At 56.3% G+C, this 25,013-nt stretch overlaps 1 protein-coding gene across 2 annotated transcripts in view; it reads right to left on the reverse strand.

Annotated features, from left to right (window-relative positions):
- Nucleotides 1–24,219, reverse strand: part of PMP22 (peripheral myelin protein 22) — a 28,336-nt gene extending 4,117 nt beyond the window's left edge. Inside the window, exons 1-4 of one of the 2 annotated variants that reach the window (XM_021067895.2) lie at nt 24,045–24,219; nt 19,818–19,926; nt 18,387–18,486; nt 5,148–5,288 (exon numbers count right to left, since the gene is read on the reverse strand). In XM_021067895.2, coding sequence (XP_020923554.1) covers nt 5,148–5,288; nt 18,387–18,486; nt 19,818–19,895 — 319 coding nt within the window. In that variant the 5' untranslated portion in view covers nt 19,896–19,926; nt 24,045–24,219. Of the gene's footprint in view, nt 1–5,147; nt 5,289–18,386; nt 18,487–19,817; nt 19,927–21,531; nt 21,668–24,044 lie in introns of those variants that run through there. The other variant, XM_021067894.2, reaches the window with a different exon arrangement.
- Between the last annotated feature and the right edge of the window lie 794 nt (nt 24,220–25,013).

Here is a 25,013-nt window from a genome sequence, read left to right on the forward strand (position 1 = left end):
AGCCTCAGAGAACAGTCCCGAAAAGTCAACATTTCTCCCAATGAGGGGACTGTGACGCAAATTCTCAGCCCCCAGTAGGTGGAGGTGCATTTCCGAAGGTCCCCACGGAGAAGACGAGGCCACTGACCTCACACAAGTGACAGCAGCAGGGACCCTGAGTGCAGGGTGGAGGTCAGGCATGTGGAAGGGCACGGACCCTATCAGGACAGGTGGGCCACCCGCGTCCCACGAGTTCCTCCGCTGCCTGGGGATGGCGGGGTCTGCCAGGATCCCTGGAAATGGTCCCGGAAGACGAGACCTCAAGCCTCTTTAACGGTGGCGACAACCGCAGGGGCGCGATCAGGCCCAGGACGTTTGGGAGGAACAGCCAGGAGGCCAAGGCCAAGGAAGGAGTGGGGCGTTCTCTAGGCGTCCCCCCGCCCCCCATTCTGGTTGGCTCAGTCCACCCAGAATGAGAGCCCGGCGTGGGCAGGAACCGAGGTCCACCAGACACGGCCCCCACCTGTAGGGTGAGGTCAACCAGAAACGGAGGTGACACTCAGGTCACCTCGGGTCAGTGGAGACTTCCAACATGGCAGGATGTGACTCCAAGGGGGGGAGAGAGAGCCACACACCAGAGGCCTGGGGAGGCCGACGGGGACATGGGTGCAACCTGCGTCCAAGGATGGGGGGCGCAGGTGAAGGGAAGGCCAGGTAGAGCAGCAAGAAAGACAGAGAGTGTGCTGGACGCCCAGGCAGGTCCTGACCAGAGCCCCCGTGATGGAGGGGCTGGGGCGCTCCCCGAGGCCGGGAGAGAGGGCCTTGGTGGCCCTGGACAGAGCTGTGACGGGAAACACACCTTCTGCAGAGGAGAAACAGGACCAGAGCTATGGTCACAAAGACCACACCGGATTCAGGACCAGACGAGAAGTTGGCTTTTGCCCAGGGATGGAGTCATGGGCAGAGAAAGAGAGATGGGCACCATGTCTCGGTGGACGCCCCACAGTGGAGGGCCCATGGGAGCTGGACAGGGGGTGCAGCTGGGGGGCTCTGGCAGGGCCATTGGTGGGCTCACTTAGGTAACCAGGTCTTGAAAGCTGAGGAAACTGGTTCAAAGAGGGAGCTGAGCAAGGGTCCTGAGAGGTGGGGAGGGAGTCAGCCCACAGCTCAGAAATACACACCCAGCGGGGCCCTCCCTACAAGCAGCTCCTTTGGTGCCAGGGCAGGAGGCAGCCAGGTGCCAAGTGGGCCAGGAAGCGTCCGCACGTTCGGCAGCTCGGAGCCCCACTGCATTTCCAGAGGCCACTCCGGGCGGCCCCCGGGACGACATCTGGAATGATTCGTCCAGAACCAGCAGTCCTGGATGTGGTCCCCGACTCAGCCTCTCTTGGATCCACTCAGGACGCCCTGGGCTTCTATTCCGCCCCCCACATTACTTGACTGTAAACACCCTATGTCCACAACCATCTATGTGAAACCAAGGGAAGAGAAGCCACGAGAACAGTCCAAGAGCCTCAGGGACCTCCTCCTACCAGCCCTGCCGTTCCTCTTTATCACAATAAAGGGTCGAGACACAGGCGGCCTGGGTGTGATTCTGCTGAGGGAACACGCTGGCCAGTCGCCGGACCCGGGGGGCAGGGGACAGTCAGGGCATCCCTGGTGGCAGCGGGGAGCTCACTGCTGGGTGCGGCCAGGGTCTCCCTGAATTTCCCCATGCCTTCCCACCCAGTACAACTCGCCCCCACAGAGCCAAGGCCAGGGTCGGCACCGTCTGGGAACAGGTGGCGACAGGTCTCGACACGAAGAATGGCTCCCAAGTCCAGACAGAGGCTCGGGACGGCCCTTGTCTGGGAAGAGGGCTTGGAAGATGATGCGTTGTGCTGTCCGTGGGAAAACACCCTGGAAGACCCCACAGTGGGATCAGGGGCAGCTCAATGGCTCCACCAGGGGTTCCCAATCCTGGTTGAACATCTGAGTCACCCGGGGGCAGCCCCAGCCCAGAACACGGAAATGAGAGCCTCCAGGGATGAAGCCTGGCATTTTAAAAAATGCATCCTTTAAAAAAAAAAAAAAAAACAACAAACTTTCAGGAAGCAGCCAACCTAAGAAGTATGTAATCAAGGGAAGCTGGTTCTTAAAGTCGAGACTGGGCATATGATGAAGCGGCGGCGGGTGATGCGCCAGCCAGGCACCCGCAGGGCTGCAATCTGGGGCCGGGCGGAGACGGCTCCCGGGGATGCAGTCCGCCCGGTGGGCCCACACACCTGCTGCCCTGCCCGCTCACATGTGCCTCAAATGTCCACAGCTGGGCCCTCCAAAGGGAAGCCTCGCAGAAACAATCCAGCCCCCACAGCCCTGAGGACACCCACAGACCCTGGCTGCTGCCGCACAAAAGGCTTCAGTGTTTGGAGAGGCCTCTGTCCTGCGTGGATCCCAGCCAAGGGGGCCAACGAGTGTGCAGACCGCACGTCCCGAGACCGTGGGCCCCTCCTTCCTTCTCTCCTTCCTTCCCTCTCGTCCTCCTTCCCTCCTCTCCGTCTTCCTCTCTACACTTGTGTGTTCCATGTGATGGTTCTGCTTTCCCGATTTTCTCCTGGCTGTGCAGCGGCACCTTCTCCGGCTGCCCCAGGTCTCCTCCCCAAAAACCCTCCTCTAACCGTGCCTCTAGTTACTGGACCCTTAAGAGGCCATGAGTGTGGGAAACACACATGACCAAGGAGGCTTGGGATGGTCAGACGCTAAGAGTTAGGAAATCTCTGAGGGAGCTCCCCGACTCTCTCGGTTCTCAACTTCGCTGCACATTCAAACCCCACATCCTAGAGAGCTGAGGTTGCTGGGAGACCAGCTCTCAGATCATTCTGACCGGAGAGAAGAAGCACAGAACATTCAAGGGATGTACCAAGAGCCACCACTATTCTGGACCAGCACTGCCAACGGCAGAGAACTTCCTGTTCACCCAGGGACCACTAAACTGACAAGCTGGCAACCAAAAATGAGGCCCCATGAGAGATAAGAAGCCAGATTTGACGAGGATGGCACAGGAACAGAGCGAGTGCTTCTAAATTTGGAGGTTTGCAGGGCAGAGTTCTGAAAGGCTGGTGCCGACTTGGCAGGAAAACCCAAACCGTCCAACAAATGGGAACTGGCCAATGAACTTTGGAAGAAGAGAAGAACCTTGATACCTAAGAGTGTTTGGGCTGAACAGAAGTACTTAACCCTGGACTTTGGTTTTCAACCAACAATGACACTTTTAGAGGATTTTCAGCTAAACTATCTCAGTGGGAGGAGGAAGATGAGGTGCCCCCTGTTCTGAGAAGTCCCTCCCACGCTGAGCTCTCTCAGCCCACGTTTCCAGTCTGACTTGTTCTGATGAGGTCCACTCTCACTCATCACAGATGTCGGGGACCCCGAGAGTCATCAATGGTGCAGGTTTAAACGGATCTTCCATCGTAAATCAGGTGCAATGAAAGATCGGGTAATAAGCAGCATTTCTGCTTGGGATGCTGTGTTTCTTAAAAGCTCTGGTGGATCCTGACTCCAGACACACTCGGTCCCTGCGGGACGGGCGGGACCAGGGCCACCACGAGCTGGGTGTTCCCTTTTCCGCTCCAAGTCTCAGCTCTTTAGCAGTAAAATAGCAAGTGTGTACAGATCCCGTTCCTAAAGTCTCTCTCCCTTTTTCTGAGGATGGAGTCGTTGCTGCAATGGAGATGATCAACATTGATGGAAATGAAACAGGGGGACGGAAGAGAAAGCCCAGCACGCCTTCTAGTTGCCTGGGTTACTTCTGGAAGTGGGGTGAGTAATGATCACTGCTCCGGGGTGCCCAGAAATGACACCTCACTGCAGAACGAGCAGCTTAAGAACGCTGGCAGCACTCAAGACGCGCAGCTGGGATAAGGAGACCTGCACAAGTAGCCAAGCGCCATTTGATGCTGAAATTCCAAACTGAAATGTTGCAGCGGGTATCTGATGAGAAAGGGCTCTCTGGCTTACTCCCTTTTTCCAGGAAAGAGGAAGTCTCTGGCTTCCAGAGAAGGGTCATCAACATTCAGCTTCAGGCTGTGTCCTGCCATAGAGCCTGTATGAGCCATTACATCTGCCTGCCTGTCCGTCCATCCGTCCATCCATCCAGGACATGTGGGTAGTTTTTCAACCATCCACCAAGTGCTCCTAAGCACAGGCTGGTGATTCGGCAGCACGGACGTTCTGACAACTAAACAAGAGACGCCACCTCCGGCCCCATCAGCCACCCAGGGGCCGGATGGAGAACATGTCACGGCCCCCAGACGTCCTGTGGCTCATGTGGGGTTTGAGGGACTGGCTTGGACCCCGGGATCCAGCCCCTCTGCCTGTGTCTCTCCAGCGCCCACCGACTCAGGCACCTGGCCGTCAGTGGACACAGGATAAGAGGCGACCAAGTGAGACAGAACCCAGGGACCAGAGCTGGCAGATGTCACACCCAGGACTCCGCACGTGGTGTGCATGGGTAATCCGCACCAAGCGGCAGCTCAAAGGCGGCTCCGCGAGGAGGTGAAGGAGACCCTGGCGTCGTGGCCCCATGTCTGGAAGTGATGGTGGGTTACACCGGGAGGACGGAAAGTGGGGGCGCCAGTACCCTGGGGCCCAGCGGCCCCCAGGAGCCGGAGGAAAGGACAGGGAGAATTTGTCAGGGGCTCCATCACCGCTCAGAGGCGACGAGGACCTGGGGGCGACTGCGGCCCTACAGCACGGCCCTTTCCACGTGCAAGCCGGGACGTTCCTGCAGCATGAGGCGAGCAACGGAACCTGCCCTCAAGACTGGCCTGGGCTCCACCGGGTCCTCAGCATTTCCTGTGACTGAGTGCCCGTGCTGTGGCTCCGACCCTGGGCAGGGATCCTCCTTCCAGAGCCTCCAAGTCCTACTTCCTACACACCCCCTTCCGTGGAGAAGCAGAGGGTTGCCAGATTCACACACACACATGCACACACACCTCTCACATGCACACACACTCACTCACACACAGACAGCTGCACACCTGCGCTGTACACAATCCACCCAGGGGGTGGCCTCACCCGCATTCTGGAGCCACATCCTTCCAACGGAGCATCGTTGGGGCTGGGGGAGCCCAGCCCCCACACCCCCACACCCCCACCCCCACCCGTGGACTTGGCCGTCCCCAACTTACCAGCCAGGATCTGGAAGACCCCGGTGATGTAAAACCGGCCCCCCTTGGTGAGGGTGAAGAGCTGGCAGAAGAACAGGAACAGAGACAGAACGCTGAAGATGACCGACAGAATCATGGTGGCCTGGACGGACTGCAGCCATTCTGAGGGAGGAGACGACAGAGGGTCAGGAAAAGCCAGCCCCGCGGGCGCAGGGGGCTGGGGGCGGGGCTCCGCCATGGGGGCGGGGCCTGGGTGCGACTGCCGGAAGCCCTGCCCCCCCCCACCGGCAGCAGCCCTTCTGCAAACAGAACTCAGACTATTCCCTTCAGCGCTTTTTTTTTTTTTAGGGGCTGCACTTGCAGCATATGGAAGTTCCTGGGCCAGGGGTTGAATCACAGCTGCAGCCGAGGTCTACACCACAGCCATAGCAACATCGGATCTGAGCCGCATCTGCAACCTACACCACAGCTCACCGGCAATGCCAGGTCCTTACCCCACCGAGCGAGGCCAGAGATCGAATCCACATCTTCACAGACGCTATGTCGGGTATTTAACCTGCTGAGGCACAACAGGAGCGCCCCACTTCTGCACTCTTAAAAGTCAGTCTTTATTTCATGGTTTCGTGTGTGTGTGTGTGTATTCTGCCCGTCCCCACAGCATGCGAAGTTCCCAGGCCAGAGATAGAACCAAGCAGCAACCCAAGCCACAGCAGTGACAATGGCTGCTCCTTAACCTGCCGAGCCACCAGGGAACTCCTTGTGGTTTCTTTCAGAAGCAAAAAAGATAAGAATACGTGTTTAACTGCAGACATGTTAAGACAAGGCTGTATGAAAAGACCTAGTCCCACCACTAGGAATTAAGGTTTAAGTATACTGAATCCTCTAGCATTCTTCCAGCCAAATGTGTTACTTACACAGATGTGCCTGCGCTGCGGGGAGGGGGGTCTGAGCCCTGCCCTCTGCCCCCTCTCTTCCTGCCCTCAGGGGGTTTGAAGGGCTTCTTGGGCCCTGTATTCTGAGAAGCGTTTCCCACTGTTGAAAATATCACATCCCCAAGGGGGGGCGGGGATCGTGAGGGTGGTGGGAAGAAGAACAGGATGTCGGAGCCAAAACGAATTTCGCAGACAACGGGAAGAAAGTGCAGATGGGGAGAGCATGCTTTATTTAGCCCTGAACCGCTGGCCCGGCCGATCTCGCCCGAGGTCAGAGCAGTCCGTGCTCAGTCTGATGGACAGATAGGACCAGAGAGGACATGTCCTCATCTTCGCTAAGCCCCTGGCCTGCGATCAAATCTCCAAGCTTCCGACTGAAAGTAGAGCAAGCAAGGGAGCCCAGTCGTTCACCCTCTCCTGCCAATTCCTGTCATTTCAGGAGGAAAAGGCCAAGAGGCAGCAGAGAGGGGACGCCTCCAGGGGCCTCGCCAACCTGTCACCTGCGTCCTTCCCTTCCCAGCCCCCAAGAATGGCAGGGGCGGGTGCTGCTCTGTATAAAGAAAATCAATGAGAGAAGATCAAGGGTTTGGTCCCCTCTGCTCCGTGACTGGCTGATGGCTTCGACCAACGCACACCAGAGCTTACCACGCTTGACGGCTGATCGACGGTAACTCACGGGGGTGAAATGGTTTGCGTTCCAGGGAGTTCGCGGCAGAATTTTAAGGGTGCTGGTTAGAGGAACCGTGACTAGACTTTCACAGGAGATGTTTCCAGACACAGATTGGAAGCATCTTAGAGTTGAAAGACGCGTGGGAGATGAACTAGTCCAGCCCCTCTGTTCTGGAGGCGATTTCCAGAGACGTCTGGATGATCCCCCTTGGCACAGCCAACGCTGGGAGGCCCCCCACTCCATTCTGCTGTTCTTCGCACTGTGCTGACCTTATTGCAGTTTGTCCAATAAGGTAAGAAATGACATCTAATGGCCTGTGAGCCATCCTGGCCCCATTTCTCTATGGCTCTCATCACACCACTGCTCCAGGACGTGGCTGTTCTAGACGAATGGTCTGCAACAAAGCTAAGGCTGCCACAATATTATTTTTAATAAACCAATTATCTAGCACTCTGGGAAACGAAGCTAGAACCACAGGACAATCTGAACCCCAAATCTCGAACTGGAACAGTGATTCTACTTTGCCGGGGAATGTTCTGAGAAGGAGCGCGGCTGGATGCAGGTGACCTCCTGGCTGCCCTTCTCTGGTCCTGAGAACGTTTTCTTAGTCTTAACTCCAGCGTCACTAGCGACAGGAACTTCTAGCGGACCTCAAAGTTGTACGTGTTAAATCTACATGAATAGGAGAAGCCCCTTAGATGCAATAAGGTAACTAAATCCTTCCAAAACTTCCTTCACCAAGAGTTTGAGGTTTAAGGCCAACGTCATCACCCCTGAGTGATCTGGCCCTAAGCGGGCCTTTGGATCAGATCTGAGGGAGGGGACTGAGGAAGCTTTGGTTGAACCCCTTCTGTTTTGAGCCAAGAGCTGTGGTGGGCTCTGGGGATACAAAGTTGAAAAGGAACGTTTTCAATCCTAAGCACAAGAAATAACACACACCCATGATGAGAGGAAGTCCAATTATATCCTCGAGCACGGTCTGTGTGAATGGGTTTGAGTCCCTCATTGCAAGACGTGGAAATCCATCCTGAATTACGCAATCCTCACCCACAGGCCGACCCAGAGACCCGAAAACCAACCACAGCTGAAAATCCAAAGACCTTAAAAAGAGGCATCTGGCAGATGTTGCCAGAAAGAAAGCAGGTATTGTAACAGCAGCATCAGACAAAATAAGAGTCCAAATTGAAGAAGATGAAAATGGCCAAGGAAGGCTATTTCATTGTGAGGAAAGATCCAGCGTACCATGAAGAAATACAAGTCATAAACCCTTGGGCATATGATAGCCTGGCCTGGAAAAATTGTATAAAACAAACAAACAAAAATAACTGAAGTACGAGAAGAAACTGAGAAAGCTACCATCCTCGTGGGAGACTTCAGCCTACCTCTCTCAGGATAGATAAATCAAAATACAGAAACTCCTGATGTGGCACAACTGGATCAGCAGCGTCTCTGCAGTGCCAGGACGCAGGTTCGATCCTCAGCCCTGCACAGTGGGTTAAAGGATCTGGCACTGCCACACCTGTGGCGTACCATACAACTGCAGCCCGGATCTGAGCCCTGGCCCGGGAGCTCCATGGGCCGAGAAGTGCCCAATACGGTAAAGCTACAGATGAACCAGTTCGGTTCAACAGACGTATGGACAATTTTAGTCCCTCTAACAAAGACTGTAAATCATTTTCAAAAACGCACGGGACAGTCTTACAACCATGCAGCAGGCAACAAGAAAAATCTCAATAAATCTCAAAAGAAGCCGCCATAATGTAAACGCAACTAAAGGCAAACAGACATTGGAAATTGAAAACGCACCAGCCAAGATAAATTTGGAAAATCTTAAACAGTATTCCCGATAATCTCTTGATGGGCGTCAGGGTTGAGAAGTAAACATTTCTTCAGCAAAGGATGGTTTTAACAGTACAGGCGGTGGCCCAGACCGTGCTCAGGCCCCACACTCCCTGAGAACAGGCCTGGGCACCACCTGCTCCACTGGCTACTGGCATATTTTTGGCCTCAAATCCTTCCCTTCTAACAAGAGGGACTAACCCTCTTATAGGATTGTTGTAAGGATTAAAAAAAAAAAAAAAAGGAGTCGATATACAACGTCTACGGGAAAAGAATCTCAGAAAGAATGGATGTGGGTAGGTGAATAATTGAATCCCTTTGCTGTAGAGCAGAAAATATCCCAACCTTATAAATCAACTCGACTTCAATAAAGTTTTTTAAAATGGAAAAAAAAAAAAAAGAATGGCTATAAAAGGTATGTTGCAGGACAACACAAATAATCCCATTAAAAGGCTGCGCTGAGGGGCAGGGAAAGTCGCAGTTTACCCACGGTCCCAGGGGACAGTTCCTGAGCCACCTCCATCTGGGCTGCACCAAGTAAAGACCCCAGTGGGACCCCAGTGTCCACAGAAGCCACATTCTAGGGCGCCAACCAGAACTCTGAAAAACAGTCCGAGACAACTTTGATATCAGTTCACAGCTAATCTTTAGCCCAGAGGCTGGCACCGTACCTGGGAAGAGTCAGACCGGAAATAGTTGCAGCTTCGCAAGGTCAAGTTTGCCATCTTAGCACAAACTCCACCTTGGTCAGGATGTCAGTGAAGGGGCATGGCCCGTTCACCTGGGCAAATCTTGACAGAATCAGGCGCTGGGCCAGACTGGACCCGGCAGACTATGCTCTGCCAGCCTCTGCCGCAGCCAAGTAAACCCAGTGGACAGAAGACAATTATTTGAGGGGCAACCTGGTGCAGGGAAAACACTGTCCATTGCAGTCCTGATTCGTACCAGCCGACCTCAATGTGAGGCCAATACGCTGAGAGGCAAATCGGAACTTCTGCCCAAGCCCCAGGGCAGTGATACTCATTTTTCCCAGAATCGCAAGTTCAGGGTCATTAGCAGAGCCCAGGATCGGCCCCCACTGTCAGGCTCCAGGCCCGGCTCAGGGTCTGGCCCCAAGCGGATGCCGGGGAACTATTTGCGGAATCCCCAGCGGCAGCATTTTCATCTCCAGCTTTGATGCTGAGCGCAGGAATCCAAAGCCCTGCAACCCTCTGCAGACCTGCTCTTCTGATGAGGGTGTCAGGCCATGGGGCAGCTGACAGCTTTCTGCCATGGGCCGGGCCCAGGCTGCCAGCAGACCACCCCTCCCCCGCAACCCCCCAGCAGAGGGAAAAGCTCCAGCTGCGCAAAGGTCAGATTCCTGCCCTGGCAGCCAAGCAATGAAGGAAGTGCCTCTGCCCCCTCAGCTGTATTCTTAGCCCAAGGCCCAGGCTCTGCGGAGTTAACGGCTGGGATGGAGCGAAACACCCTCCATGCACCAGCCCCTCTGCGCCCTCTGCATCCTTCCTGTACAGCCTGGGGCCGCCGCCCTGGGCACCCCTTCCCCACCTCGGACGGCACTCTCGTGCTTCATAGCAGCTCTTGGACTCATTCAATAGAATGGGTTTTCTGGAAAGTGAAAGGAAAGCCAGTGGTGCTGCATCAGAGCATCCACTGGGGAGGCCAAGCCAGAGGAGAGAGGCCATTCAGGGGTGGACCCCCCACCCTCCAGAGGGAGTTGGTGCTGCCCATTCACCAGAAGCTGGGCTCTTTCCAAAAGCACAGGATCCCCGAGGCCTGGACCCCGCCTCTCAAGCCTCCCCCCACCGCCATCCCCCAAACCACCAGGCTCCCTCCCTCTCTAGATGCTGTCATGCAAAGGTGGCTGCCTTGCCCAGCAGCCTCCATCCTAACCGCATGGCCTTTGCCCCCAGGCTTCACCCCCCTGGTGGGAGCTTGTACAGAGCCAGCGGGGGGTCCTCGCCCAGGCCTCCAACCTCCCCCCATCCAGCCCAGCGGGAAGCTCTGAAATCGGCCTGCAGCTCAGGCTAACTCAGCTTGTGACCTGCACAAGAGGCATATGAGTGGGGAAAGCCACAGGGGGGGCTTTCAGCCCACAGACCCTGGCCAGGAGGGGAGGGGCCACGCAGGAGGCGCTCTCAACTCACAGTCATGGGGTTGTGGGGGTGGGGGGTGTGTACACTGGGCCAAGGAGCGAACACAAACATCAAGGCCCTCAGGCTGCACCTGCCACTGTCACACAGTGACCTGGCCTCTCACCAAGAGGCTTCCTGGTGGGCGCAGGAACTGTTTCCCAGAGGCTAACTTAGAGCTGGGTTTGACACCAGGCAGCTCATCCTAACTGGTCTTCAGACTCAAACTGGGACTCTAGTGCCGTTACAGAGGCTAAGTTTACCGGAGATACTCAGCTGTGTCGGGCTTCCTCCCTCTTTCCCGTGGTGGAAAACTCTAGTCACAGGAGCATCAGGGGAGGCTGTGTTTCGCAAGGGACTGTTGGAGGACAGAGCCCAGCAGGGGATTAAACAGAGAAGCAGAGTGGGCTCCATGGTCAAGGGTACGGACCTGCCCGCCTTGGACACGCGATGGCCAAAGAAGTGCTCCAGGCCAGTAGACCTCTCGCCACTAAAAAATTAATTAATTAAAAAAATTTCAACATAGCCTACCTAACTTCCACATTGTATGCTTTTCTTTTGCTTTTGCTTTTTGTCTTTTTGTCTTTTCAGGGCCGCACCTGCGGCACATGGAGGTTCCCAGGCTAGGGGTCGAATCGCAGCTGTAGCCACCAGCCTAGACCACAGCCATAGCCATGCAGGATCTGAGCTGCGTCTGTGAGCTACACCACAGCTCACGGCAACGCCAGATGCTTAACCCACCGAGTGAGGCCAGGGATCAAACCCTCAACCTTACAGATGCTAGTCAGATTCATCTCCGCTGCGCCACAACGGGAATTCCTGTAGTGTCTTTCAAGTTGATCGATCAGAGAACCTCTGTTGTTGGTGCTGGTACCAAACAAGTTGGTACCAAACTTGGACCTGCTGGGTTTGGCCGCAGGCGAAGGCGCTGGGAATGAGAAAGGCATTTGAACTGCTGATCACAAGCTGTGCTCATGGGGCAGGGACCAGGAGGAGGGGCAACCCGGGGGTTTAAAAGGCTGCTCCAGATAAAAACCATCGGAGGCCTCTCTCCTCTGTAATTCCTAAAATATAAAACGAAGGGCCAAGCCTCGTGGGAACGCACAGCCCCAGCAGCCACAGGAAACCACCCACTCGCCTGGCCGTCCACGCCTACTGACCTCCCGCCCACTTGCCAGGCTCGGCTCAAAGGCTGCGTCCATGTGGGGGGCCCCCCCCACCCCGCATCACAGTTACATCCAGAAGAGGAGGTGGCGCCAGGACGCAGGGGCTTGGGTGGGGGCCAACTCCGGGCCCAGCCTCCGCGCCCCCCCATCAGCCCACCAGGGCAGCTGCTCCCCACATCCGTCCCCACTTCATTAGCGGCAGACCCAGCGTGGAAAGGCCTGTCCGCTGGGCTTCCCCACAACACACTGGGGCGCTGCCACGTCCCACCGGATGTCTGAGATCTAAGGGATGAGTCGACGTTGCCGCCTTAGGTTTGGAACCCGCAGCCAGGGAGGGGGAGCGAGAAAGGTAGAGCAAAGCGATGGAGTCCCCCCGTCTCTGCCCGTCCACCTGCCAGGCCAAACTGCAGGCCAGCGCCGGGGACAGGGGGCAGGAGCCCGCAGGAAGGAGGCATCACCAGAGGGAAGTCCCTGGAAGATAAAACTGCAGCCTCCAGGGTCTGAAGAGTCCATGCAGGGACACAGTGGGGCCTAAACCCCTTGAGGACAAGCTGGCGACCTGCGAAACCCAGGTCCGGCCCTCCAGGCATGAACAAGGACAACCAGAAACGACAGGAGATTCAGGGCACAGATGTGGCCTTAGCTAAGAAATGTTTTTTTTTTTTTTTTTTTTTTGGCTGCACCCTCGGCGTGCAGATGTTCCAGGCCAGGGACAGAACCCCCACTGCAGCAGTGACAACGCTAGGTCCTTAACCCACTGAGCCACCGGGGAACTCCAAGCTAAGTTTGAGTTCCTAATGACGGCCTCTCCTGGCATCCCCACATCACCGGCCCCTCCTCCCCAAGCTCTCCAACTGCCCCCTCCTGCCCCGCCAGCCACAGGGGGCCCCCGCCCCACTCTGGGCCCTCTGCTCCCTGTGCCTCTCCTCTCAGCTATGCCCCTGCACCGTGACTTCAAATTTCCCCCGGGACGGTAACGATCCCAGATGTGAGTTTCTGGCCCAGATCTTGGTCCTGGGCCAGATTCCCTAAGTCCAAGTGCTTTGCTGCTGATCCACTTTCTCAGGGAACACCAGAAGGGGCTTTCAAAACACAACCAGTGCTGCCCAACTGTCCTCTGCATCATGGCCCGGCTATCGGCCGGTCGGTCCCCTTCGCTCAGCCCTGCGACCCGGTGCTGGGGACACACCCACATCCTCCCGCCTCAGGACCCGGGCCCCTCCCATCACCTCCTGGAACTTTCTTCCTGTGGTTCTTCATACAACAGGTCCCTCCCGCCTTCTAAGCCTCCGTCCACACGACTCTGGCACCAAGAGGCCTTCCGTGACCACTGGCGACTTGCTCTCTGCAGAGCACTGACTGTCCACTGCCCACGGGGACTCGTTCATGTCACACACACACCCCCAAGTTACTGTCCCACCAGGGCAGGGGCGGGGTCTTCCCTGCTCAGCTTCTGGAACTCTGCCCAGTGCTAGGATGGGCTCCACATGTTTGAAGAACGGATGAAGGGCCCATGCTGTCTGCTCTTTGAAAACGACAGAGGCTCTCTTGAAAGGTAGTGAGCTCCCCAACACTGGAAGCATGAGCACCCTGCGGGGGTGGGGGTGGTCTGAAGCTGGTGGGCGGGGGAGGGAGATGGACCTGACGGCCTCTGGGGTCCCTGCCAGCGTCAGGGTCCGTGAGTGTGCTGACCACACACTCAGAAGGCTTCGTGCCAGACACCCTTTTCCCAGGCACCGAAACCCAACATCCAAGGCCAAACCTGCTCCTCAACTATAAGAGCTGCTTTCTCAACTCTGGTAAAACCCTGGGGATGCAGTTTAAATTTCTGAAAAGGCAGAGATTGAGCTTTAAGGGCCGTGGGGGTTCCGACAGCATCAGATGCTGGCATCTGATGAGAGACCAAGAGCTGAAACCTCAGCATTGGGATACCTCGTCCCCCCCACCCCCACCCCCGCGGCGACCTCGCACCCCCCAGGGCCTGCCGAGTCAAGGCCATGACTGGGACAGAGCCTGCCGGCCAGCCCGGAAACCCTCAAAGATTTTCAACTGCAGCACATGAACCCACCAGAGGGCCTCCCGTGTTTTCTAAACTCTGACCAAAAGCTGAGCCACCGACCAGGATGTGGTCTGTGTCCTTGCCGAAGGGACAGTGCCACCAAACAGATAACTGAGACAAGTCTGGAATAACAGACATTACAGGCACGACAGACGTGGGGGGCTTAAGCCAGGGGCTCCGGAGACACGAAACTTATTTTTTTTCTATTTTTCAACCCCGAGCACTGGTCAGGTGCTGCCCTGAGCTCCCGGCGGCTGTGAGTAAGCCCTGGGTGTCACCTGATCGGCTCCAGTGCGCACACTGCAGAAGAGGGCTGGACGGTGCCCCTGAGCAATGGGAGGGCTCGTGTCTGGCTGCCCTGTCACCCAGGATGCTTTGGGGCAGACAGGAGGAAAGCCTGATTCCTTTCTCCAGGCTTTCATGTTGAAAGGCTCTTCTTTACAAAGTGAAAATGCTTCGCGAATGTGTGCCTTTTATATGCCTCACACCTCAGCATGAACAAGTGTGCCCCTCTCTTCTGAGACAGAGGACTTGGGAAGATACACTGTGCCTGGGCCGCCCGCTGTTCGATGCTCTGAAGCTGACAGAGAGGCCAGCGCTGCACCCTCCCAGCTAATATCTGGATCATTGGGAGCATTCAAAACAAAAAGCTTTATCAAGGCAAGGCAAACGTTTTGCTGAACCTTCTGGGTCAGGAGATTTTAAACACACCCGTAGTGTGAAGCCCTGGGGCAGACAGGCACCTTCAGGACCGGGGATGCCCTGATCCCAGCCAGAGATGCTCAGATCTTAGCAGCTTGAGAGCCAAGACTCACCTGTCTCTGGAGGGATGCTGGCCTGAGCGGATGCTGCCTCTCCAGCCCCACCGGCCACATCTGGAGCCTCCACGTTCTGAATCCAGGCAGACAGGACCTATTTGTTTCTCACACTAACTTCCTAACACGAAATAACATTTACACACACACACACACTGCCCAGGACCCTGAAGAGCTGCTGTAAAAGGGTATGACTCAAGAAGCCATGCTTCCCGTGAAGCCGAATGATGCCATTCTCAGCCTCCCTGGCCACTGTGACTCTGTGACTAACTCGCAGTAGAAGAGAGAAACAGAAGTGTGTGGTCTGGCTGGAGATGTTTCATGAAGAGGGAGGGGGACACATCCTTCTCCTCCTCCCTTCTCTACCCTATGGCTTGAAGCATGGATGAAATGGCTGGTGCCCCAGCAGCCTTTTGATCCATGAGGACAAGGGCCAACTCCAAGGGATGACAAAGGAACGAGCTAAGAGGTGCCTGGGACTCTGACAGTTCATGGAACTGCTATGCCTAGCTTGGGCTGCCTCCTCCCACATGGCTTTGGAAAGAAAGGGAAACAAACAATCTTCTTTAAGTCACCACCATCGGAAGAGGTTCTGTCTCATGCCGTCAACCTTAATGCCGACTGGGACACGAGCCCACCGTTGTAACATGTCCTTGTCTTGCCTTCCCCTTGCTTCAGTCTCGCCGTTGCCTCCATAGAGAACAGCCTCCTCCTCTCACCCGTGTTTATTTAAACCCTGCCCATCCTTTGGAGGACGGCTCAAATCCCACCTCCCACGAAACCGCACTTCCGCTTCCACTCGGGCACCTGGCCTGTGCTGCCTTCACAGCGATTCATCACAGAGCTCGGGACCCAACAGTCACTGGGCCGCGAGGCGTTCGAGATGAGGTCATGATAAACATATCCCTCCACTAAGCCTCTTTCACCTCCACCTGCAGCGGGGACCAGGACGGGGCCAGAAAGGATGCAAACACCATTAGAAAACGGGAAAAGCAGACAGAGTTGAGGGCAGGGGGTGAGAAATCTGAAACTACTCGAATATCAAGAGGGGGCTTGAGGGAAAACTCTCATAGGTCTTCTTCAAACTCCATTACATAGACGTTTGACTGCCATTCAGTTAACGTGGCAAGAGGCACTATTCATATACATACGTTAAAAACAAAAACGAAAAAAGGCAGAATGATATCTCTGTCCTGCACATGCAAAGCAAGCTCCTTCAGAAAAAAAAAAAAAAAAAAAACAGTAAATCCTGTAAGCCAATGTATCTTCACATTGCGTGCGTATTTTCATATGCCCGCAATGTAGTCTTCACAAATCTGTATTGATAACGAATTATTTTCAATCACTTAAATAAAAAGTGCGTTTGAAGCATTTTGAGAGCAAATGCGGACGCGCGTGAATGCTTTCCCACTAGCAGAGTTCATGTGGTTTTTTTTCACCTCTTGTCTGGCACAGAAAGGGTTAAACCCAGTTGACAAGGCTAAGGAGGCGGCAGGGGTTCACCCGCATCAGAATTAGGACTGGACAAGCTGACACATCAGAAGGCGACAGCAGGGTTAGACCACTGGAGAAGCCTAAATGGAAACTTCTGACATAGGATCAGCCCCAGTGTCCAGAACTCCTCCAAACGCCCTCGCTGGGGGAGCTGAGAAGGCAGATGTGGAGGAGAAGCGGGGTCTGGGGCCCCCCGGAAAGCAATCTCGCGGATGTGGATAAAGACCCACGAGGAACAACCTGAAGCCGTGGTCAATGAACCCAAGAGGATGAGGTTCGCCCACCCAGAGCCAGCTGAGAGATAGGATGCTTCCTGATTGAAGAACCCTGGGGCTCCTGGAGAGCTGCTGCCAGGGCGGAAATGACTGCCTTCCCCACCGCGGGAGGCAGTAGCAGGCCAGCCAGCCGTCCTGCCTGCAGGCGATTTGAACACGATTTAGATCACAGCTGCTCTGCCGACTCATCTCTGCTGAAACCCAGCCGGGGGAGGGACACGCCTGCCAGAACTGCCCCTTCCGTGCCTAAGAGTCCAGAACTCCCTGCCAACTCCGCATGGCCAAACGCCACTTGGGCGAGGCAACTGCGGGGCCAGAGGTCTCAGGAAGAACAGCACTTTCCAGTGGCGTCACCACTCGTGGCCACCAGGTGTCAGTAGTGAGCAGGGAGCCTCCCATCCTGAGTCTTCAGGGAACCTCAGCCAGACCCAGCCTGGGGAACCCGCGGATGCCGCAGCTTTGGGGACAAGCAGTGCTTTGGGCAGATGCACCGACGACGCGCCTGAGTGTTTCATCCACCTGGCTGCCAACTCACTGTGCTACCCTCCAGGGTGGTTTTAATTTAACATCCTTCGCAGATCCAGAAAAAAGATGAAGGACTGCTCCCTTCCATAAAGACTGGGGTCTTTCTTTTTCCCCTCTTCCCCGGCGATAGTGGAAACGCAATGCGGGGTCTTCCACCCTTGGGCCTCCTCCCCACAGAAACGACAACAATTCTCAGTTTCTCTTTATATTGAGGTTTGAGCCGTTTGGTTGGTGACCCTTCAGTGACAGCCTGTCAGGCACAGAGCCCCTAGGAGGAAAGGCTGGCAAAGAAACTGAGTTGTGCCAGCCCAGAACTAGGGCCCACTACCCTACCCGCTTTGTGGAGCTGCCCCTAAACTGACTTCTCTCCCCGGGGAGCATCTTCAACAGAAATACTTGATGCAGGAGTAGCTGCAGCCACCCTGGAACCTGTACTTTGCTGGTCTTCAAAGCCAGGATGTCAAGAAAGCTCTGTCAGATCTGCAGCAACTTCCCTCTCCAGCCTGTGCCACGTCCTTTGCAACACGAGACCTCGTGAAGCCTGGCCCTCATCCTTCCAGTGTCCATGCTGCCACCAGACACTGTCCAGCTACCAAGAGAATACATCCTGTGTACCTATCCCTCTGCACGTCCAAAGACACCAGACCTCTTCCGAGCCCTCCTTTTCTCTGGATGCTGGAAATACCTAAGTGTGTGTTTCCGCTGCCAATTAACCCCTCTTTGAATCCAAGAGCGCGTGGGTCCCATATCTCACAAGCAACGATGCCGAGGACAGGGTAGAAATACTTCCGGGCTCAGCTTGGGGTTTTGGAAACAGCTTCAATGCCCCACCTTGCAAAGAGGAAGCACTGGAAAGTTCTGATGCTAAACGACATCATTGAGGCACAAGAAATCCCATAACTGGGAACCAAAAGCTGGCCCATCTATCCTTGGGATGGCCCCTTCATCACTGTGCCAGAAAGATGCAGGACATTCCTGAATATTTCTGCCACCAGACCAAAGATGCCAGTTGGATCAAAACTCCCAGTGGGCTTTGCTTCAGGTTTTGCATCATTACTGTTCATCAGTGTCTACATTTCTCTGCTCACAAGTGATAACTGGGGGGGAGGGGGCGCGCTCCAGGGCTTCTCTCTAGGTAGAGGGAAAGCTCAGCGAGCCCCAGGATCTCAGCACAGCCAGGGAGCCACAGCCCCTCTCTTTCTACCTTGGCTTCCCTGCCCCTGTGGCAGCCCGCCCCACCCCTGCAACAACTCCCCAGCTGTGTCCTCCAAGAACACATGATGCCAGGTCCAGACAGAGAAACATGTCACAGACAGATAAGGACAGCTCTGTGGAACAAAAACCCAGTCTCACCATTTGCTGACGACATGAAGCAGTGCTGCACGTTGCCCGACGGGGAGGTGGTGCAGTTTTGCCAGAGGTCAGTAGCATGTCCATTGCCCACCATCCATTGCTAGAAAGAAGCAGATGTGCTAAGTCAGGGGAGGGGTGCAGGAAAGGGGAAGGGAGGAGGCCACGGGGAGGCCAAGAGCACCAACCCGTCTGCGGGGCCCGCCTCTGCCCTGCCCAGGGCTGCCTGGCCAGAGGTCTCGGTCATGTTGGAGAAAGGCGAGAGGTCCAGCCCAGACACCAAGTGAAGGGAGGGCCAAGGTCTTGCAAGGAAAACGCACTTTGGAAACAGAAAAGTGACACACACACACACACACACACACACACACACACATAGTGATGTGCAGACATGTGTTCTATAGAAGAAGCCTGGGCCTCAACCCAGGACACCTGCATCCAAGCGGACTCTCCTTCCCTGACTTCCCCGGTGTCACTGCACAAGCCACCATGCTGGAACCAGACAAACCCAGTCGCAAGTCCCCAGTGCAATCATTTCTCAGCCTTGGAAATGGGCAAAAATACCACGCTGAGATCGTGCCATCTATTAGGGCCACAGTCACAAAACTGCCTGAGTCTGTGCTCATCTTTAGGAAAATGAGTTTAAAACCTAATGAGCTTCAGTGGGTTAATGATCAGGCATTGCCATGAGCTGTGGTGTAGGTCACAGACTCGGCTTGGATCTGGCATTGCTGTGGCTCTGGCGTAGGCCGGTGGCTACAGCTCCGATTCGACCCCTAGCCTGGGAACCGCTAGAGCAGCTTTTGTTTTGTTTTGTTTTAAAAAAAAAAAAAAAGAAAAAACTTAATGAGCTTGATGTTTGATGGTTTGGTTACACAGTTGTCTAGATGGCTTATTCCAAATAGAGGAGGCTTTTCTAAGAAGGTGCCCTATCCCCATCACAAAGCAGACCTGGCGCTCCCAACTCCTAAGGAAAAGCCAGGTGTAACTTCCCAATTTCAAGTCCTAAAGGCTGGTTTATGAACTAAGCCTCCCATCTGATCTATGCCATTTTCCTAAATACTCCACTTCCTTCCTGAACGAACCTGCATCAAGAAAAATGCTTTAAAGAAAAAAAACAAAAAAAAAACTTATCACATGAAGGGGGCGGGGCTGGATGGCACCGAAATTCTTCCGCTAAAAGAGAGGCCTGCGCCGCTAACCCAGCCAGCGCTGGCTTCTTCCTTGCCGGAATCTGCTCTGGTTTTCTCAAAACAACTCAAAAGGGGCTGATTGCCAGCAACTGCAAAACGCCCTGGGATGTCTGAGACTCGCCGTCTGCAAACGACAACAGATCCGAGGGAGCGCAGCTGGAATCGCCGTCCGGAGGCCGAGCTCCGGGTGAGCCCCGGGCCCCCCCCCGGCCGCCCGCCCGCGCGCCTCGCGCCGGACACTCACGCTGACGATCGTGGAGACAAACAGCAGCACCAGCACCGCGACGTGGAGGACGATGATCCCGAGCAACAGGAGAAGCATCCTGGCAAGTTCTGCTCAGCGGAGTTTCTGCCTGGCAGGAGAGAGAGAGCCGAACTGGACAGGGGGCCGAGCGAACTGGCCTGAGCGAGCGAGCGCGGGGGAGGGAGGGAAAGAGGGAGGGAGGGAGGGAGGGGCTCGGAGAGCGGGAGAGAGGGAGGAAGAGAGGGAGGGAGGGAGGGAGGGGCGCGGAGGGAGGCTCCTGCGCTCGGAATGCCCCAGGCTGGCGCCGCGCCCGCCCGCCCGCCCCGCCCGGCAGCCGCCGAGAGAGGGCAGCAGCGGACCGCAGCATCCCCAACCTGCAGCCCGCTGGGCCTGCCTGCGACGGAACATCTTTTGCTTTTGGATCAAAACAAGTGGTACGCGCTACGCTCGTCGAAGTCACCCAGGGGGGTAGGTTTTTCCAGAGTGACGAGCTGAGGCCGCCGCAAGCCTCCACCCACCCGGGCGCTCCCGGGGCATCCCGACTTGAGGAAGAGCGCGCGTTCCCCCGTGGAGTGGAAGTGGGGGTGACGGGTAGGCGCCCCCGTCTCTGCGAGGGGCGCGGGGACACCGGCGGCTGTACTGGGAGGGAGAGCGCTCGCTCGGCTGGGAGCCGGGTTCCCAGCTTCCAGAACTCCGCATTCCGTTAGCTCCAAGTTTCCACCCAGTTCTGCCAGCGCAGGGAGCCGTCTTGAGCCCAGCACAGCTCGGCATCGCCACTGGCGGCCCGGGAGAGACGGCGCAGAGCTGGCGAGAGCCGAGAGGGAAGAGCTGCCGGATCCACGCTTCCTGCCCACCGCGCGCGCTTCCCAGGCAGCCCTGCGGGCCGGGCCGCTGCGCTCCCGCGACAGGGGCCCAGGAGCCTGGATGGAAGGGAGCAAGTGTCTAGTGGGAAAGACAGGCGGAGGTAATGGGCTGAGTCTCAGGAGAAGCGCAGCCGGTCGGAGCCGGCAGGTCATCTTCTATCTGCAACTGCGTGGTCCTAGCCCCACACTTTACAGACCTCGGGGACTGGAGACCCGGATGAGCCGTGAGATTTGAACGTTTGTGATGAACAGCTGCGTTTAGGGGACTAATCAGGACAGAGTCTTGGGCCTGAGACAACGTTTCAATAACTGAGTTTTTAAGGCACCCGACAGCAAGCCCCTCCGTTCCTCTGTTAGAGCAACAGATTCAAAGAAACACTGGAATGTGCAGAAGGAGATAAGCACGGTTTTCCGCTGCCTCCCAGGAGGTTTAAATTAAACACAGCGACTCCCAATGCCGAGGGAGAACAAGAGAAAGGGGACTGGATATACGACTAGAAATTGGGGGGCCGCCGGGGCCCAGTACCCCCGAGATGTCCACCCCAGGGACTGCTTTGCCAATGAGTCCCCGAGTAGGCGCCTCTCCAGCGAGGCGAGTAGTGCTCCGCCCCAGCCCCACATCCGGACGCCACCACCCGCGCCCCTGGCGGTTTACAGACCATCAGGCACGGCACACCGCATTCCTACAAGCCCCGCAGGAACGACGCGACACGGGCAGCGGTCTGCCTGCGCCCGGGACAGAAAATTCGCGGACCGCGCCAGCCCGACTGCTCCGCGCGTTCTGGGACGGTCCACGGAGGATGCCCACGTTTCTCCTCCATCTCCTCCACTTTCCCTGCCAAAGCACTTACAGCCCAAAGGGATAGCTGTCCCCGGTCCTCAGAGGTCCTCAGGGTGGCCTTAGGCACAAACTCGGCGGGCCCGCGGGGCTGCTGGCGTCCGCAAAGACAGCTGCGCTGCTGGGCTGCGCGCGCGAAGCAAGGGGCCGGAGGGAGGCTCCCGGCGTTCCCCTTTAACGGGAACAACGCCCTGTCTGCGTCGCTGCAGTAGGGTGTGTCCCTGGGTCAGCGTGTGCAGGGGGCGGGACTCCGGGAGGGGAGAGCGCGGGCTGGGTGGCGGGGGCCGCGGGGAGGGGAGGGAGGACAGTACACAGTTCCGCGGCCTTCGCTGTGTCCCCGGAGAAAGTCGATGACTACAGAGCCGCGGCGACTTTTACTCCAAACCAGGAGGCGGAGAGCTTCCTCACCTCCTCTTCCCCCGGCTCAGTCGCAGAGACCAAGAGTTGACCCAATACTGGCCTCTCCCCGCTCCGCCCACGTGGGAAAAGCCCGCCAGAGATCGCCCCGGCGGGGGCCCAGCGCAGGGCGTGGGGGCGCACGCATTCGGACCGCGCCCACGCGGAGACCCAGCCTGGATTTCCCTCCCACGGATAGGGGACAGGTGGCACTTCGGCGCTGGCAAGTGTCCCTCCTCTCGGGTCCTGGCGCACCTGGTCTGCCCCCGCTGTCTGCGCCGGGGCCGTGCGCCAGGCGCCTCGGATTCCCAGACCCACCTAGCGGGGCTGCCTGGGTGGGAGTGAGGGGAGCGGCAGAGGCCTGCCCACTGCGGGACACGCGCCCTGGGGTGGGGTCCTCTGAGCCTGGGCAAATTCAGACCACAACCGGGACGCTCCAGGCGAGTTGGCCTGGCTTGGCGCCCAGCCTCGGCTGGCGTCCCCCCCGCCACAGGGTGGGGAGTTGACCATTTGAGGTGGGGGAAGAGCAGCCAGGGAAATCAGCTGATTCATAGCCGCCTGCACGCCCAGCATCACGGGGAGAGAGGATAGCCCTTCCGGGCGGGCGGGCGCAGGCTGAGGGCGCCCCATGGAGTCTTTCTGGGGGCCAGCCTCCGTGCAGCCACGGGGAGCCAGCCCCAAGGCGGGTATTAACCGTCTGCCTACTAAAGCAGCAGGTCATACACAGGACACGGCCACCTGCTAGCGTACTGGGTCGCAAAACACGGCCCCTTGAAGCGGTTCAAATAATCCCATACTACTTCTTTTATTATTTGGAAGCAGCTGCTTACTGCAGCTAATTGTACAGGCTTATTGTTAAGTAAAAATCATTGGAAAAATTCTGCAAACAATGGCCTTTGAGAAATGCTTGGATGAAAAATAAGAATCTTTGTAAAATTTCTGTTCAGTGCCTGTGATATGACAGGCCCGTTGGCAAGGCCTGGGTGTGGGCCAGGAGAGGTGGTGTGATCAGGGGTTAGGCACTTTGGCTCTGGGTTCAGACAAACCTGATTACCCAGAGTTGTGGATGGGGGCATTTAGCTCAAGTTCAGGAAGCTTGGGTTTTCTCATCTGCAAACAGGACGACGAATGCCCATTTTAAAGGGTTATTGTGTTGATTGAAAGAGAGAGTGTGTAAGGGAATTACCATGCTGTCTGGAACAAAATAAAGGATCAGTACTCAGTAACAGGTCCCCCTTATTTTTATCATTGTTATCTCACATTTAATCCTCCCAACATCCCTTCAAGGCAAGCCTGCCCCCCCACCTCAAACTGCTCATCACTCCCATAGATTGAAAGCACAAATGTAGGTAGCAGCGCTCGCTGAAGAAATGGGCGTGATCGCTGTCCTCCAGGGGCCTGTTCTAGGCCAGGTTTGTCCTGGGAATTATTTGTCTCCCTTTAGGCCATTCAGACTTTTGTATTTATTTAACCGACCCTGACTGGATCACCCTGTGCCCAGGACTATTCTAAGCACTTTATAAATATTAGCATATTTAACTGGGGATTTTCTTTTTTTTCCTAAATGAAGTGCAGACATCTAGAAACGTGCACAGGCTGTAAGGCGTAGCTCAGTTCTTCTTCTCCTTTGAACCCAGTATTTTAGTCAGATCACACCACACTGGGAGTTTGGGGACATCTGAACCCCCCTGTCCAGCTGCCCAGCCCCCAGTGGTGGAAGACTGGATGCCACCCCGGGCAGTGTCACCAGCTCGGCCACACCCAGGGCTCCACTACAGGTGGAAGCTTCTCCCTAACCTGCTTACCAATCCAGGGTCACCTGCCAGCTGTGTGCAGGGAGCGGTTTCCCATCAAGGAGGGCACGCCTGGTCCCTTTCCTCCCTTCAACTCTGGAGGGACTGGGGTTTCTAGACGCTCCCAGAGGGTCTTTCTTGCCTCCCCAGCCAGTATCTATCCAGTTCTTAACCGAGGATTGTAGAAATTCTCTGACTCTGGTCAATTCCAACACCCGCGCGCGCCCTCTCCCCTGCAATCCTGTCCATTTGTGGTTTGCAGCGGGTGGGGTGGGGTGGCTCTCTGTAACACACAAGCACACACCATCCAGAGGCATGGTCTGCCAGGACAACTCACCAGGCCAAACGGTGTAACCCCTTCCTCCACGCGGCTCTCTTTGCAATCACACGCGAGGAGTGTGCGGGCGAGGCCCCCTGGGGTAGGACAGCAGAGGCACCGGCAGCTGGAGGATCTAGCCCCCTATTTCCAGCCAGGATCCCCAAGATGTTCCCTGGTGGTGCTCCCTGTGACTGAAGCCAGACCAGGCGTCCATCCAGTTTATTCAGGGGCTGGGCCAATGCTGGGATATGTCATGGTGGCCTGAGAGCAGCTCAGCCTCTACTATTTAAAGAGACAGTAACCGGCTTTGTGCACCTGCCAGACAGTCATCCCAAGAGACCCTTCAGGGCACAGAGGGCCGGGAAGCCGCTCGGCAGGGAGAGGAGTTTTGGGTGTGCCCGAAACCTGTGATGCCAAAGCCCTTCTCACCTCGAGGGCCAGCCTGTGGGAGGGCAAAGAGCTCCCCTCACCCCATGCTCAGCACCCCCTCCCCTCCCAGTGAAGTCTGCAAAGATGAAATACACTGTGTATATAACATGTGTGTGCAGGTCGTTTCACTTTTAATCAACAACATCATTCTAAGGAGCGCAGACATGGCCCCGGTCCCTCTCACAGCATCACTGCCAGGAACCAAATCGGTCCACTGTCCCGGCCCCCGACAGCCTGGGGCCCCTGCTATCTGCCTCTCTGGTCCCCTCTCCACCCAGTCACAGGGCTGGTATTGGAAGGGAGCTCCGGGGACTGGGTCCTTCCAGCTCTGTCTTCCCTGGGCCTTTAATCAAGTCATTATTCAGTGTTGACTTTCATGAGATACTTGGAGCAAACAAACCTCTATTGAGAACATTCTAACCTGTCAGGCAGGACTGGCTGGACAAAGTTGAAAAGCTGCGGAGGGATGGGTGAATGAAAGCAAAGTGTCTCTCAGGCCCTTTGCAGCTGGTACCTTCAAGCTCTCAGAAAAAGCCCTCACCTCCTGCAAGGGCTCCT

Source organism: Sus scrofa, chromosome 12 (genome assembly GCF_054392235.1).
Source record: "Sus scrofa isolate SSC_HxYL_T2T_F1_AM1 chromosome 12, Sscrofa_HxYL_maternal_Yorkshire_Landrace_v2.0, whole genome shotgun sequence".
Taxonomy (NCBI): domain Eukaryota; kingdom Metazoa; phylum Chordata; class Mammalia; order Artiodactyla; family Suidae; genus Sus; species Sus scrofa.